The following is a 16,420-nucleotide window of genomic DNA, read 5'->3' as shown; positions in this document are numbered from 1 at the left end:
TTTTTGTCCACTGCCGAGTTCTGCACGCTCGCAAATCCGCTCTAACAAAGTGTAGACATTATGTAAATAAGAGATTGATTGTGTCGGCTTCACTGATTAATATAATGGAACCATATGAGATTGGTGGGCCAGCCGTCAGTCTGGGTGGCCTCGCCATTGCCCTCCACCTGTATAGATCTGCTATACACAGGTAATTCGTATGCTATTGTACAGCAGCAGTATGTCTTACTTGCTCACAGTAGTGTGTCATGTATTCAATATTGTTTGCTTTGTATCTTTTTTTGTATTTGTAAGGTAGGCTATTGCTCTCCTCTGTTTGTGTTTTATAGTGTGCCTAGAGGCTTTGTACAGGGCCGGGTCTGCTTTATCTCCTCGTGGACTGGTGATGCTTGTGGTGTGGCACTGTGGCATCAGGTGTATGTGTACAAGGTTTGCAATGTTGGGTGTTTTCTTCTCTTTCTCTGTCCTTTACAGGTGACCGGTTGAGGCAGTCCTGACCCTTCTTGCAAGAAGAGAGCTATTCCCTCCGTTTATGAATTTTATTGACATACAGATTGTTGTTTTACCTGATGTGTTAGAAGATCTGTGTTAGGATAATAAACTTTATATTGACACTATTCCAAATCTTGAATTTATTTTAACCTTTGAAAATCTTTTTCAAAAATGACCACCTACAAAAATCACTTGTAAATGTCACATTATGCTATATTATCACAAAATCTTGAATTCAATCTTTGTCAACTTGTTTTCTTTAAATTAGCACAAGCTAATTGTGCGCACTGTGGAGTAGCATCCATGTCTCTCGTACCTGCCATCATTGGTGATTGAAACGATTGTGTGAATTAAACAGCTTTAAAATTAAACCACTATTAAAACATCTCATTGGAGCCATACTAACTAAAGAAATAGCCACCCATTAAAGGGATAGTTCACCCAAAAATGAAAATTCTGTCGTCATTACTCATTCTAAAGTTGTTCCAAAAGAACACAAGTTGTTCTTTTGCGGAACACAAAATAATATATTTTAAAGAATATAGTTTCTCATTGACTTGGAAAAAGAAAATACTATGGAAGTCAATGGGGCCCATCAACTGTTTGGTACTGACTCTTCAAATGATCTTCATGATGTGTGTGTATTTCATCATCTTGGCTTCTGAAAATGCTCATCTTTTAGCAAGTTTACTTTATTGCAGCTCATAATAATTGATGCAGTTCGTCATCATGCCACAAGATGTCAGAATTAGTTTGGGGAAATAATTGGTTGCAGACTGTACAGTAAATGTTTCATCTCACTGTGCATTGTTGTTGACCAAATATTTGGAGGATGACTGGGTTGACTTCAGGATGAGGAATGGTTTTGGTTGATTTTTACTCCTTCATAACTACTACAGTATCTTACAGTGTTGACAAAAAAGTTTAGAAACAGCTGTGAAACTTTTTATTTTTTATTTTTTTTTAAAGCTAAATAATCCCCAGTGTGGTAGCGATATTTTAAAAAAGATTCATCTTTAGATTTCTGTTTATTTTTTACATTTTAGTGTTGCGAATTTGTGATAATAAAATTGTAATGATCACGATTGATTTGCGAGTAATGTGGCTGTTTTAGGAAATATTCTGTCTCAAAAAGAAACTCTAGCTGCGACATTTGTGGTTGTATTTCTCCACAGTAGCAGAATATAAATCACCTTCATGTTTGATAACATTGTCCAGACAACATCAGAATAATCAATGATTTAATAATTTTACACAGATGACTGGCCGTTTTAGTAATAAACACATTTCTATCTGTTTTTAGACAGATCGTTCAATTGGTCTGCGTTCTTGTTTACATTTTACTTCCGGATGGTCGTCGACACCATATGATGATTATTTCTGAGTTAAAGAGAGTACTGAAACTGCAGAGTCACTGCGTTAAATTATAATGACCCTCACTTGGTCTCTTTATCTCGGGACACATGCGCACATCTGCAGACTGAAAACCAGGAAGCGTGCAGATCCAAGAAAACGGAACCGTTAGCCGGGTTAATATTTGACTTCTGTCAAAGCAGGTGAGTAGGCTAAATAACTTAATATTAAGCTATGGTGTTTTTCCCCCTGTGTCTTTGCCTGAGTTGAAATAAAGAGCTTTACATTGTGATTGTATTGATACAATGTGTGTTAATCTTGATGTCGTAGCTGTTTTGTTTTGGTGCATTATTTGTTCATTTGAATATACAAAAAACTGCATTTGTAGTTGGCTCTTTCACTTATGATTTACATGTGGATTTATGTACTCTTTCCTTGGCTTTTTACTTCTGGCAGAACAGTTTCTATTTGTGGTAGCCTAGACTATCTGTAAAAAAAATAAAAATAAAATAAAAATAAAAAACAGGAAGAAGAGGAAATGTCTGAGTCTGCAGCGAGTCAGTGTGTGGATCAATTCAGCTGTCCCGTCTGTTTGGATCGGCTGAAGGAGCCGGTGACGATTCCCTGTGGACACAGTTACTGTATGAGCTGTATTACTGACTGCTGGGGCCAGAAGGAGCAGGGGCCGCCGTACCGCTGTCCCCAATGCAGAGAGAGCTTCAGTCAGAGACCTCTACTGAAGAAGAACACTCTGATAGCTGAGATGATGGAGACGCTGCAGAAGACGTCCCTACAAACGGCTGCTGTGGAGTGTGATGTTTGCACTACAGAGAAGAACAGAGCTGTAAAGTCCTGTCTGCAGTGCTTGGCCTCCTTCTGTCAAACTCACCTGCAGCTTCACTATGAATCTCCTGCGTTTATGAAGCACAAACTAGTCGAAGCTTCCAGACACATTCAGGAGAACTTTTGCCTCAGTCATGGGAAACTTCTGGAGATTTACTGTCAGGATGATCATCAATGCATTTGTTGTTTGTGTACTGATAATCATAAAGGACACAGTGTGGTGTCTGTGGATTCAGAGTGGACCAGTAAAAAGGTAATATCAACAATAATAGAAATCATAAACTAATTTAATATTATTCTTATTATATTACATATAGGCTGTCATTTAATTTCACCTTATTACACCCCTTTACAGGACTGGAAAGGTGTTGTGTCTGGTTTTGCCTATTGTTTTATTATTATTATTATTATTATTATTATTATTATTATTATTTTTATGTTAACATCCTCAGGAAGAGATAAAAGAGATAAAGGTGGTGTGTCAGAAGCTGATCCAGGAGCGAGAGAGAGGTCAGCGGGAACTCAGTGAAGCTGAGAAGTTTCTTAAAGTATGTTTCTTTATGTGCTCTTTAGTTTTAAAGTTTGTTTAACAGCCAAAGTAGATTTTTTAAAATTGTTTAAAAAGAGTGCTATAAGAATCATGACATACACAGTGTTCTTATGGAGACTTTTGTCCATTTTGTAGTTTGACCAGCCACTAATGGTCATGATCAGATCTTTGTGTCTCTGTCAGAGTTCAGCGCTAGAGACCATGGAGGACATTGAGAAGGTCTTCACTGAGCTCATCTGCTCTCTTGAGAAGAAACGCTCTGAGATTAAAGATCAGATCAGAGCTCAGGAGAAGACTGAGATAGATCGAGCAGAGGAACTTCACAAACATCTGGATCAAGAGCTGACAGAACTCAGAAAAAGACAAGCAGAGGTCGACAAACTTCTGATTACTGAAGATCAGGTCAATTTTCTGAAGGTAATGAAAGTCCTTTCATCAGTATACAACTGTTTCTATACTCACTCTTTCACATGTCTCTTTTACATAAGCAATGCTGCATTTGTCTCATTTCAGAGCTGTCAGTCTGTGTGTGTTTTACCCACATTTGAAGATGTTCCCATCACTCAACACACTCATCTGTATTTTAAGGACATTTCAATCACAACATTCAGAGAGGTTTTGGAGGACGCCTATCTACAGCAAACAGCTAAAATATCACAAGAAGGTCTGAATATTTTGATATATTGTATTTTTTATTCCTACTCTGTAGGATTAAACCAACAAATTAACTATACACTTGTTTTGTCTCTTCAGTGTCAAATGTCCATGTTGCAAAGACCCAAAATGATTTTTTGCAGTGTAAGTTGAACTGTGGATACTTTACGACAAATCATTTATCGATGAGTATCGGAGAATATGATCTGTTACAGTGTGACTATTTTGGAAACAAAATTTACATTGTTCAATATTAGTTTTTTTTGTTCATTCCTCCTTCTCAGATTTCTGTGAACTTCATTTGGATCCGAACACTGCAAACAATAAACTCAAACTGTCTGAGGACAGCAGGAAAATATCATTTACATATAAAGACCAACAGTATCCTGATCACCCAGAGCGGTTTGATAGATATGTGAATGTCCTTTGTCAAGAGGGTTTGTTTGATCGCTGTTACTGGGAGGTCGAGTGCAGTGGGGACAACTGGGCTGTAGCAGTTTGTTACAAAGGAATTGGACGTAAAGGAAGAAATTATGACTGTAGACTTGGCTCCAACAAAAAATCCTGGAGATTGTCCCGCTCTCAACAGAATGTCTATTTCACACATGATAAAGCCCAAGTCTCAGTCCCTGCTGTCTGCTCCTCTAGAATAGGAGTGTATCTGGATCACAGAGCAGGAACTCTGGCCTTCTACAGCGTCTCTGACACAATGACTCTCCTTCACAGAGTCCAGACCACTTTCACTGAACCCTTGTACCCTGCTTTTTATACTGGACAAGTTTCATCTGTCAGGATCATAGAAAAGCAGAGTTTAAAGTATAATATATCAGAAAATAATACATTAAAAACTACATGACTGTATTTGAGTTAAATCAAGCATTGATTTAAATGAAGTAGTAGTTCTGAATTCTTAAAAGTGCTACAACAGAAATAGCTGTCATGCACACACACACACACACACACAAGAGTTATTTCTGGTTCTCAAATCTGATTGGCTGAGAGCATTGTCCAGTCGTATGATATTCCCCCAGTGTCAACACTGGAATGGTTTCACCGTTTTTATCACTCCACTTGAGGTTGAATGAGATGGCGGTCCAGCAAATCCACTATATTTTTTACAAATACTACTGTTGATGTGTAACAGAATGTAGTTTTAAGAGTAAGAATGTAGTTATTTATATCTCAGATATGTGACTCATATATAAACGTGCATATTTTACAGTTTGTTTAGATGCTTTTGCTAATGCGAGCCGAGAACAGCTTCATCTTGACCAGTAGAAACTAGATAGTTAAACATCAGATATCATTAATTTGGGGTATTTTAAACTTTGGTTTTATTAATCTATTACTTGTTCCAGCAAATCGATTTGCATTAAGGAGAATATATATTGTAATATATTTTAGCTATATTTAACTTAAATCCTGTACTAGAGCGCTGCTTTTGTACATTTGATTGAATTGTTTGCTTGTTTTTTTCATAGTGTCTTTCATAATGGCTTCTGTTGCTAATTTTAATGTTGTTCAATAAATATTATTTTAAATTATATAAACAATATGCAGTATTTGGTATTGAGAAAGGGTCCTTTAGTGACTGTGATTTCGACTTCAGTGAAAGTTACATTATTACACCATTAGATGTCTTTATTAGTGAGGGACAATTGAAACGGACTGGTTGTAAAAGAGGAAGTTTGTTTTTTAACATTATAGAAATCTTTTAAAAGCACAAAGGCAAATGTATTGCTTTCCTCAGTGGACATTCCCACTGATATAATCGACCTGGAGAATTAATGCTATATCAGATGCAGATAAAGTGGATCCAAAAAGTCCTCATCTTCAGCTAAGCTGCTAACAGTGCAGTTCATCAACATCAGTTATTTTAGTAGTTTTGCTATAAAAAAAATTGTTCTGCTAAAACATTATCTGTTAAGGTTTCTTTTAACCCTATACCACAACATGTGTAATTCAAACTATGATTGTTTGGAAGACGAAACTGACAAATCGAGGAAATAACATTTTTCTCTTTCTTCCCGGTGTCGGCAGGTTTACCCAGAGATGTCTCTCCATAGCCACCTCGGCCGCCATGGATCGACCGACTGTGATGATAGTCTGCCTGTCGCAAACACCACTATTCTCATTTGTGAAATGTTTCACAATACAGTTTTAGGCAGTTAACCCTTCCTTGTGAAAAAACAATACTGAATTCCTTCATATTAATAACAGTTTATTGAGCCATATTTATTTACGACCTCTACTGAAGAAGAACACTCTGATAGCTGAGATGATGGAGACGCTGCAGAAGACGTCCCTACAAACGGCTGCTGTGGAGTGTGATGTTTGCACTACAGAGAAGAACAGAGCTGTAAAGTCCTGTCTGCAGTGCTTGGCCTCCTTCTGTCAAACTCACCTGCAGCTTCACTATGAATCTCCTGCGTTTATGAAGCACAAACTAGTCGAAGCTTCCAGACACATTCAGGAGAACATTTGCCTCAGTCATGGGAAACTTCTGGAGATTTACGGTCAGGATGATCATCAATGCATTTGTTGCTTGTGTATGATTAGCCCCGTTTCCATCAAAATTACCCGGAACAATTTGTACCAGGAACTTTTTTACAGGAACTTTTCTCCCCCTCAGACCTGCAACTGTCTGCGTTTCCACCGTGATCTAAAGTTCCGTGAAGATTAGGCAAATTAGTCCGGTGATGTAGGACTGCGCGTGACTGCTCCTCCAAGTCAGTAACGGACAGTAATCATTTTTGCGTGTACCGATCATAGACTGTAAAAAAATAGGTACAGATTGAAAGATTTAGTGGGCTGTTTACATGAGACGTTATCTAAACCGATCTGGTGTTTACATGTGATGACTTTCAATCGCAATCATTTGTGACGTGCAGTTTGTCTGCCGCATCAAAAATGTCAATGCTGTTTTCTCCAGCAGCTGGAATGTGTTAACTGTAGCCATAGCTACTCTTAACTGCCACCAGGACTAATACAGTATTAAATAATAAGCTATTTATTTGTTGTAAAGTGTAAAATTAATTCTTCTGTCAGGCGCAGTTAAAGTAAAAACTACCTGGGGCAATATACGCTGTGTCATTATTCCAATAATTGTTTCAATAATAAGTTGAATATCTTCAACTAACGAAATAAAAAGTTTACCCCTCAGTGAAATGAGCTTTCCTCTCTTGTCAACATGAGCGCGGTGCACGCTGTCACGTCATGTAAGGACGCACAAAGTAATCGGTCAGGTCGTTTACATGGTGAAAAATAGACTGTAAAAAAATGAATAACGAGTATGGAAGAGATTCAAGCTGTGCTGCTTTTGCTGGTTATGTATAGGTTTACTAAAGAGGTAATTAACAACGACAGAAAAGAGCACATATGCAGATTCAGCAGCATATTCAGAAAGCTTGTAAAGCTAGATTTAAAATGACAATGTATATTATTATCAGCTATTTCGGACATTGCACGTGAGATGGCTGAGACGAACGCGTGCCATCAGACAGAGAGCAAAGACTGATATTTACTGAACGTAGACCGAACCTCGCAAAAGACTTTTAAAAATGCTGGTGGAAATAAAATGCTAAACCAATCAGCATGTTCAGCGTCCAAGTCCCGCCCTCAAAAGTTTGAGGAACTTTGAAAAAGTACTACCTCGCGAGCAGGGCCGTTTGGAGGGGGAAATATTTACCCGGAATTTCATTTAGACCCTGGTTCCTGCGGTCAAAACACACCGAGTACATTTACATTTACATTTACATTTATGCATTTAGCAGACGCTTTTATCCAAAGCGACTTACAACTCAGGAAAACAGGAAGCGATCCGTCAAGAAGAGGCAACGAAACACAAAAAGTGCCCTAAATACCAAGATTTGTACACTGCTCAGAGTAGCAAAGACCAGAAAAGGAAAGAAGAAAGGAGAAATAGAGGGGAATTTTTTATTTTTTTTAATTTTTTTTTATTAATGTAAGATTAAGTGCTCACGGAAGAGATGAGTTTTTACCTGTCTTTTGAATGAAGCAAGTGATTCTGTCGTGCGTATGGAGGACGGAAGATCGTTCCACCAACCAGGAACAATGAAAGAAAAAGTTCTAGAGAGGGATTTCATGCCTCTCTGTGATGGTATCACAAGCCTTCTCTCATTAGCTGAGCAAAGGCTTCTGGTGGGTGTGTAGACTCGTAGGAGTGAGTCGAGTACCACCCAAAGTTCCTGGGTAAAGTTCCTGCGGTGGAAACGCGGCTATTGACAATCATAACTGTCACCGTGTGGTTTCACTGGAATCCGAATGGACAAATCAAAAGATAAATGCTTATATTAATATTCACCTGTAATTTATAGTTTTATATGGTTTAATATTTTATCCCATCCACTACTCAGAAAAGTAGATGATATGAAATTTTATTTTGGATAAACAAAACTATTTTGTGTATTTGTTCCTTGTTTTTAGCTGTTTGCAGCTTCATTTTAGCTTTAAATATCTAATTTAAAAAACAGTTTGTGGACGTTAAAATCCGCAGAAATAATTAAAAGAAGTAGAGGTGGCGTTTTACGATTGGCGGAGAACATTTGTTTTAAACATGTAAAGCTGCACAAAATTGACCCAACAAGTCATTTGACAAATAGTCACATATCAGTCACAGGCTAATATAGCATTACATTTCACGTTCCTTTTAGCAAATTTATTACGGTGACATAAAATGGAGTGTAATGTTAATACAAAAACGAATTAGTTACCTCACCGGTGAACATGATTGGTGAATTCCATATATCTCTGGATGGTGAAAACGACAATCGTTCCACTCTCCTTTATAGTGTCATCGAGTTTCAGCTTTGTATTGTTTTGAAAATGAGTCCTCTGGCGGTGAAAACTTAAATATTGTGGCTTTAAGGCTATAAGGTTGTTTCTTTAACCCTAAAACAGCTGTTTGATTAAAGGTCCTGTTCTTCGCGATTCCATCTTTCAAACTTTAGTTAGTGTGTAATGTTGCTGTTAGAGCATAAATAATACCTGTAAAATTATAAAGCTCAAAGTTCAGTGCCAAGCGAGATATTTTATTTAAAGCTACACTGTGTAACTTTTTTAGTTTATTCTTAGCTAAAAACACTTAGTTCTTTCAAAAATATATGTGCTCATTAATGTATATTTACTTTTTTCAATTAATAAAGTATTCTCGTAACTTTATAATATGCCATTGAAAATACATACGGGTGAGGGGTTCGAATGCCGGTCGCCATGTTGCCCCTCCATCTTGAAAGTACATTAGCCAAAGAGGGACATACCCATAAATTCAAGCTTCGCCTTTCGTGTTTTAACACTGTCACTTTTTGCGTTTTAAATCGGCCACCGTAGGAGTTAAAACAAAATCAGAATCGAGAGGAACAGAAACTATTATTCCCTGGATGGTCATATACCTTTTCACCACTACATTGGGGAAAATATCACACAGTGTAGCTTTAACAGAAGTTCCCTTTCAAAGCCTACAGCGAACGGCCGGTTTGGACTACACCCCTGCACTTCCTTCAGGAATGACGTCACTAGAACCGTTTGTTGACTAACCCTCCGCCCACAAGAACACGCAAAATAGGGGGCGTGGTCTCGTTGCTCTCCCACGTGGAGAAGAGCGCACATTAAGCTTGCATCTCCCTGTTATGGTAAGAGGCGGGACCTTTCCGGGCAAAGTGCGCTAAGCTGTTGTCCAATCACAACACGGGAAGCGCTGGCCCAATCAGAACTCGTTACGTGTTTCTGAAGGAGGGACTTCATAGAACAAGGAAATCATCAGGCCGTTTTTAGGACAGAGAAAACAGCGGTATACGTAAATTTTGTGAAAAATACTGTGTTTTTTTACACGCGAAACATGAACTCATGTTATATTGCACACTGTAAACATAATCAAAGCTTCGAAAACATGCGAAGAACGGGACCTTTAAATGTTAAAGGTCGAATGTCACAATTTTGATAGCAAGTGGCAAAAAATGCAATCAAAGTCACGTGTGGGTTATGTTTTTATATGCTCATAAATAAAAATGCGTATAACTCCTAAATGAATTTAGATTCACCAAATTTGACTCGCTTATGTGTGGGGGCATTCTGAGGATACACAAAAGTGGTGGTACTGTGTGGTACTTGGTGGCGCTATAATTAAACAAAATGTTAAATTGGCTCTATACAACTCAATGTACAGTCTTGTTCAAAATAATAGCAGTACAATGTGACTAACCAGAATAATCAAGGTTTTTAGTATATTTTTTATTGCTACGTGGCAAACAAGTTACCAGTAGGTTCAGTAGATTGTCAGAAAACAAACGAGACCCAGCATTCATGATATGCACGCTCTTAAGGCTGTGCAATTGGGCAATTAGTTGAAAGGGGTCTGTTCAAAAAAATAGCAGTGTCTACCTTTGACTGTACAAACTCAAAACTATTTTGTACAAACATTTTTTTTTTCTGGGATTTAGCAATCCTGTGAATCACTAAACTAATATTTAGTTGTATGACCACAGTTTTTTAAAACTGCTTGACATCTGTGTGGCATGGAGTCAACCAACTTGTGGCACCTCTCAGCTGTTATTCCACTCCATGATTCTTTAACAACATTCCACAATTCATTCACATTTCTTGGTTTTGCTTCAGAAACAGCATTTTTGATATCACCCCACAAGTTCTCAATTGGATTAAGGTCTGGAGATTGGGCTGGCCACTCCATAACATTAATTTTGTTGGTTTGGAACCAAGACTTTGCCCGTTTACTAGTGTGTTTTGGGTCATTGTCTTGTTGAAACAACCGTTTCAAGGGCATGTCCTCTTCAGCATAGGGCAACATGACCTCTTCAAGTATTTTAACATATGCAAACTGATCCATGATCCCTGGTATGCGATAAATAGGCCCAACACCATAGTAGGAGAAACATGCCCATATCATGATGCTTGCACCTCCATGCTTCACTGTCTTCACTGTGTACTGTGGCTTGAATTCAGAGTTTGGGGGTCGTCTCACAAACTGCCTGTGGCCCTTGGACCCAAAAAGAACAATTTTACTCTCATCAGTCCACAAAATGTTCCTCCATTTCTCTTTAGGCCAGTTGATGTGTTCTTTGGCAAATTGTAACCTCTTCTGCACATGCCTTTTTTTAAACAGAGGGACTTTGCGGGGGATTCTTGAAAATAGATTAGCTTCACACAGACGTCTTCTAACTGTCACAGTACTTACAGGTAACTCCAGACTGTCTTTGATCATCCTGGAGGTGATCATTGGCTGAGCCTTTGCCATTCTGGTTATTCTTCTATCCATTTTGATGGTTGTCTTCCGTTTTCTTCCACGTCTCTCTGGTTTTGCTCTCCATTTTAAGGCATTGGAGATCATTTTAGCTGAACAGCCTATCATTTTTTGCACCTCTTTATAGGTTTTCCCCTCTCTAATCAACTTTTTAATCAAAGTACGCTGTTCTTCTGAACAATGTCTTGAACGACCCATTTTCCTCAGCTTTCAAATGCATGTTCAACAAGTGTTGGCTTCATCCTTAAATAGGGGCCACCTGATTCACACCTGTTTCTTCACAAAATTGATGACCTCAGTGATTGAATGCCACACTGCTATTTTTTTGAACACACCCCTTTCAACTAATTGCCCAATTGCACAGCCTTAAGAGCGTGCATATCATGAATGCTGGGTCTCGTTTGTTTTCTGACAATCTACTGAACCTACTGGTAACTTGTTTGCCACTTAGCAATAAAAAAATATACGAAAAACCTTGATTATTCTGGTTAGTCACTTTGTACTGCTATTATTTTGAACAAGACTGTATTTATGTGGGTTTCCAACCTTTTGGCTTAAAATTCTCTCCAAATTTTTGCAGTCGGTCTGTTGCTAGCATCCTTGTTTTCTACTTTTGTTCTTGACCACGATAATAAATAATTTTAATCAAATAAAGAGAAAATCTAATTAAATGGTGCATTTTGTTTTAACATTCTTGTGACTTTTGATAAAAATGTGGCTGTTTTAGAAAATATTTTGTCTCAAGAATCTGTGATCTATGTGAGATTGCACAACAAACATGAAATGATTTAATAATTTTACACAGATTGCTGGAAGTTTGAAGCAGTTCAAACACATTTTCTTTATATTATTAGAAACCATTCAACTAGTCTGATTATTGGTGCTGAGAGATACAGTATGATTTTAAGCAAAGTACAGAAAGTAGAGCATTCAAATTGCAAAGTCGTGGCTTCACATAAATAAGCTCTCTCTCTCTCTCTCTTTCTCTCTCTCTCTCTCTCTCTCTCTCTCTCTCTCTCTCTCTCTCTCTCTCTCTCTCTCTCTCTCTCTCTCTCTCTCTCATATGCACACATCTGTGCACTGAATACCAGGAAGTCTGTTGATTCGGGTGAAACGAAACCTATTTCCCTGCTTACACAAGCCTCTGCCTAAGGATCGTCACTCTTCTAGTTTGGTTAAAGCTGTAAAGGAGGGAATACTTAACCTGTTATTCTGCTAAAGCAGGTAAAACATCATTTTTTTAATTAAAGGTTGTATTGTCTTCTTACTTGCATTGAAATATTTAATTATTACTGTATGTGTTTGATAATTCTATGTAAATTTGGATGTCATATGTTTATCACTTTGGTTGAAAGTGAAACTTAATATTTTTATATTAATACACAAAACTAAGTCTTTTGTATGTGGAAACACACTCTATTGTTGATGATTTTCATGTGCATTTATGTACCTTCTGTAATGATTTACTTCTGGCAGAGCAGTTTCTATTTGAGAAAAAGACTGTCCGCAAAGAAATGTCTGAGTGTGCAGTGAGTCAGTGTGTGGATCAGTTCAGCTGTCCCGTCTGTTTGGATCGGCTGAAGGAGCCGGTGACGATTCCCTGTGGACACAGTTACTGTATGAGCTGTATTACTGACTGCTGGGGCCAGAAGGAGCAGGGGCCGCCGTACCGCTGTCCCCAATGCAGAGAGAGCTTCAGTCAGAGACCTCTACTGAAGAAGAACACTCTGATAGCTGAGATGATGGAGACGCTGCAGAAGACGTCCCTACAAACGGCTGCTGTGGAGTGTGATGTTTGCACTACAGAGAAGAACAGAGCTGTAAAGTCCTGTCTGCAGTGCTTGGCCTCCTTCTGTCAAACTCACCTGCAGCTTCACTATGAATCTCCTGCGTTTATGAAGCACAAACTAGTCGAAGCTTCCAGACACATTCAGGAGAACATTTGCCTCAGTCATGGGAAACTTCTAGAGATTTACTGTCAGGATGATCATCAATGCATTTGTTACTTGTGTATGATTGACGGTCATAAAAACCACAAAATGGTGCCTGTGGATTCAGAGTGGATTAGTAAAAAGGTAATCAATGCTTGTATAATTTTAAGTAGTTGTAATTTTTTCTTGAGTTGGTAATATTAGTCAAAGGTATTTATTTAAATTACCGATTTAAAATACTGAAATATTAACTTCATTCCTTCTTGAATGTTATCATCCTCAGGAAGAGTTAAAGGAGTTAAAGGTGGCGTGTCAGAAGCTGATCCAGGAGCGAGAGAGAGGTCAGCGAGAACTCAGTGAAGCTGTGAAGCTTCTTAAAGTAAGTTTGTTTATGTGTTCTTTAGTTTTAAAGTTTGTTTGATACACAAAAGTAGATTTAAAAAAATTCAAATAAAAGTAGACAATGACTTTTTTGAAGCTCCAAAAATGTATTTAAAAAGTGCTTAAGAATCATGACATACGCAGTGTTCTTATTAAGACTTCTGTCCATTTTGGAGCTTGACAGCCACTAATCTACTTTCTACCTGCATTATTGAGTCACAACAATGACCTTCATGATCAGATCTTTGTGTCTCTGTCAGAATTCAGCGCTAGAGAGCATGGAGGACATTGAGAAGGTCTTCACTGAGCTCATCTGCTCTCTTGAGAAGAAACGCTCTGAGATTAAAGATCAGATCAGAGCTCAGGAGAAGACTGAGATAGATCGAGCAGAGGAACTTCACAAACATCTGGATCAAGAGCTGACAGAACTCAGAAAAAGACAAGGAGAGATCGACAAACTTCTGATTACTGAAGATCAGATCCAGTGTCTGAAGGTAATGAAAGTTATTTTTATCAGTAGCCACGTTTACATGCACACTTTGTTGTCATTCCGAGTAAAATAATTCTGATTGACAGATTTAGTGGACTGTTTACATGAGATGTTATCTAAACCGATCTGGGGTTTACATGAGCTGACTTTCAATCGCAATCATCACAGAGCAGTTTGTCTGCCGTATCAGAAATTTTGACGCTGTCCTCACCAGCAGCTGAATGTGTTCACCGATGCCAAAGCAACTCTCAACGGCCCCCAAGACTTTTACGGTTTTATAAAAGCTATTTATTTATTGTTAAGTGTAATCATCTCAGAAAAAAAATTATTCTTCTGTCAGGCGCAGTTGAAGTAAAAATTGCCTGGGACAAACGCTGTCAAGATGAGAGGATGAAGCCAGGCTATGTCTGTGTCTATGCCAACATCATCTTCATAACTTCTAACGAAATAAAAAGTTTAACCCTCAGAAAAATTACTTTTATCAACATTATAGCCTGTGTGTGAGTGCGGCGCGCGGTCAGTGGTGAAGGCGCACGCTGTGTATCACGTCATATAAGGACCTACACTGAAAAGTAATCGGGTCAGGCCCTTTACATGGCTACATTTTTCGTTTGATCGGTTCATGAAAAGGTTTATCCCACCCCTCTCAAACCGATTACAATTTCATTTGGTTTGGGTATTTTTATTCTGATTGAGGTATTTATATGGAGCATTTTCATTCGGATTGGACTTTTAAACCGATTACGCGCCTTGTGTGTGAACCTTCCGCATCACAACGTATCACCATAGATACATGCTTTTATTGAATGAAAAAAGTGTCATGTTTCAAAAATAATGTTAGACAAATTATTTGTCTCATTTCAGAGCTGTCAGTCTGTGTGTGTTTTACCCACATTTGAAGATGTTCCCAGCTTCACTCAACACACTCATCTGTCTTTTAAAGACATTTCAATCTCAGCATTCAGAAAAGTTTTGAAGGACCTCTGTCAACAGCAAACAGCTAAAATATCTCAAGAAGGTTTGAATCTTTGGATGTGTGTTATTTTATCATCCATACTCGTTAACCAACAAATTAACCATACGCTTGTTTTGTCTCTTCAGTGTCAAATGTCCAAGTTGCAAAGACCCAACATGAATTTTTGCAGTGTAAGTTGAACTGTGGTTTCTTCAAGGCAAATCATTCATTAATTGATGAGTATCAGTAGATATGATCTGTTACAGTGTGACCATTTTGGAACCAAAGTTTTCTTTGTTCAATAATTTTCTCCATTCCTCCTCAGATTTCTGTGAACTTCGCTTGGATCCAAACACTGCACACAAAAGCCTTAAACTGTCTGAAGACAGCAGAAAAGTATCATATTCGTATCAAGATCAGCAATATCCTCATCATCCAGAACGCTTTGATGAGTTTCAGTACATCTTGTCTAGAGATGGTTTGTGTGGTCGCTGTTACTGGGAGGTCGAGTGCAGTGGGAACAATTGGGCTGTAGCAGTTTGTTACAAAAGAATGAGACGTAAAGGAAACAATAATGACTGTAGACTTGGCTACAACAAAATATCCTGGAGATTGGGCTATTATCAGCAGAAGTTCAGTTTTATGCATGCTAAATCACAGATCCGTATCTCTGCTGTCTGCTCCTCTAGAATAGGAGTGTATCTGGACCACAGAGCAGGAACTCTGGCCTTCTACAGCGTCTCTGACACAATGACTCTCCTTCACAGAGTCCAGACCACTTTCACTGAACCCTTATACCCTGCTTTTTTTGCTGTGGGTTCATCTGTCAGGATCACAGAGCAGAATAAAGACTAGTTATACAAATAGAATTTATTTCACAAATTACCTGAACTATTCACAAATGCAAAAGGTCAGTATATTATGTATACTGTAGGCCTACAGGGAAAATTTCCACCACTTTTTCCTTCTTAAAATGGTTGTGGTCTCCTTAATCATAATTTAATCATCTGAAAATATACATTTTTAAGGAAAATTATCTATTTTTTGTCTTTAGAAAACTGATCTGTAAATTTACTTTATATTGGATATTAAAGTTTTTTATATATATATTTTAATAGAGATTTGTAGGCAAATAATTGATTTAGATTTGAATAATGGCTGTTTTTATTTTGAAGTGAAATGTTATTATGAGACCCTTGAGGTCAGATGTCCCCATAAGATTTTATTTAAAATGGGACAATGCAGATGAATTAACATGAGTACTCAAGTCCATCGTGTAAATGTGCCAGATTTGCCTATTTTTCATCTGTAGTCCCTGTTGCTTTTATTATTTAATTTTAGAATATAATTTCTGGAATCAATATTTTATAATTCTACCAATTAGATGCACATTTATACATCTTTATTATTTAGCATATCATGTAGGCTAATTATGTTAAGTCATTCTAATTTACAGTAAAAGTTTATTACTATTTTTATTAGAAAAATACAGGCT

The 16,420-nt window shown here is 37.8% G+C and overlaps 2 protein-coding genes across 2 annotated transcripts in view; both read left to right on the top strand.

Moving 5' to 3' along the window:
• The first annotated feature begins 1,897 nt into the window (after positions 1-1,897).
• LOC137084801 (E3 ubiquitin/ISG15 ligase TRIM25-like) lies at positions 1,898-7,070 on the top strand. The gene is made up of 7 exons (XM_067451271.1): positions 1,898-2,048; positions 2,302-2,941; positions 3,141-3,236; positions 3,422-3,655; positions 3,752-3,902; positions 3,992-4,036; positions 4,177-7,070. The coding sequence occupies exons 2-7, from the start codon at positions 2,384-2,386 to the stop codon at positions 4,746-4,748; spliced, it is 1,656 nt and encodes a 551-aa protein (XP_067307372.1). The 5' UTR covers positions 1,898-2,048; positions 2,302-2,383; the 3' UTR covers positions 4,749-7,070.
• Positions 7,071-12,297: 5,227 nt separating this feature from the next.
• LOC137084792 (E3 ubiquitin/ISG15 ligase TRIM25-like) overlaps positions 12,298-16,420 on the top strand; it is a 32,863-nt gene continuing 28,740 nt past the window's right edge. The window contains exons 1-7 of the mRNA XM_067451260.1: positions 12,298-12,392; positions 12,645-13,243; positions 13,383-13,478; positions 13,741-13,974; positions 14,835-14,988; positions 15,072-15,116; positions 15,251-16,126. Of these exons, the coding sequence (XP_067307361.1) occupies positions 12,683-13,243; positions 13,383-13,478; positions 13,741-13,974; positions 14,835-14,988; positions 15,072-15,116; positions 15,251-15,780 (1,620 nt within the window). The 5' untranslated portion in view covers positions 12,298-12,392; positions 12,645-12,682 and the 3' untranslated portion in view covers positions 15,781-16,126. The remainder of the gene's footprint in view (positions 12,393-12,644; positions 13,244-13,382; positions 13,479-13,740; positions 13,975-14,834; positions 14,989-15,071; positions 15,117-15,250; positions 16,127-16,420) is intronic.

This window comes from Pseudorasbora parva, chromosome 8, assembly GCF_024679245.1.
Source record: "Pseudorasbora parva isolate DD20220531a chromosome 8, ASM2467924v1, whole genome shotgun sequence".
NCBI lineage: Eukaryota > Metazoa > Chordata > Actinopteri > Cypriniformes > Gobionidae > Pseudorasbora > Pseudorasbora parva.
The sequence above is the reverse complement of the archived record's forward strand: the minus strand, read 5'-3'. Positions and strand labels throughout refer to the sequence as shown.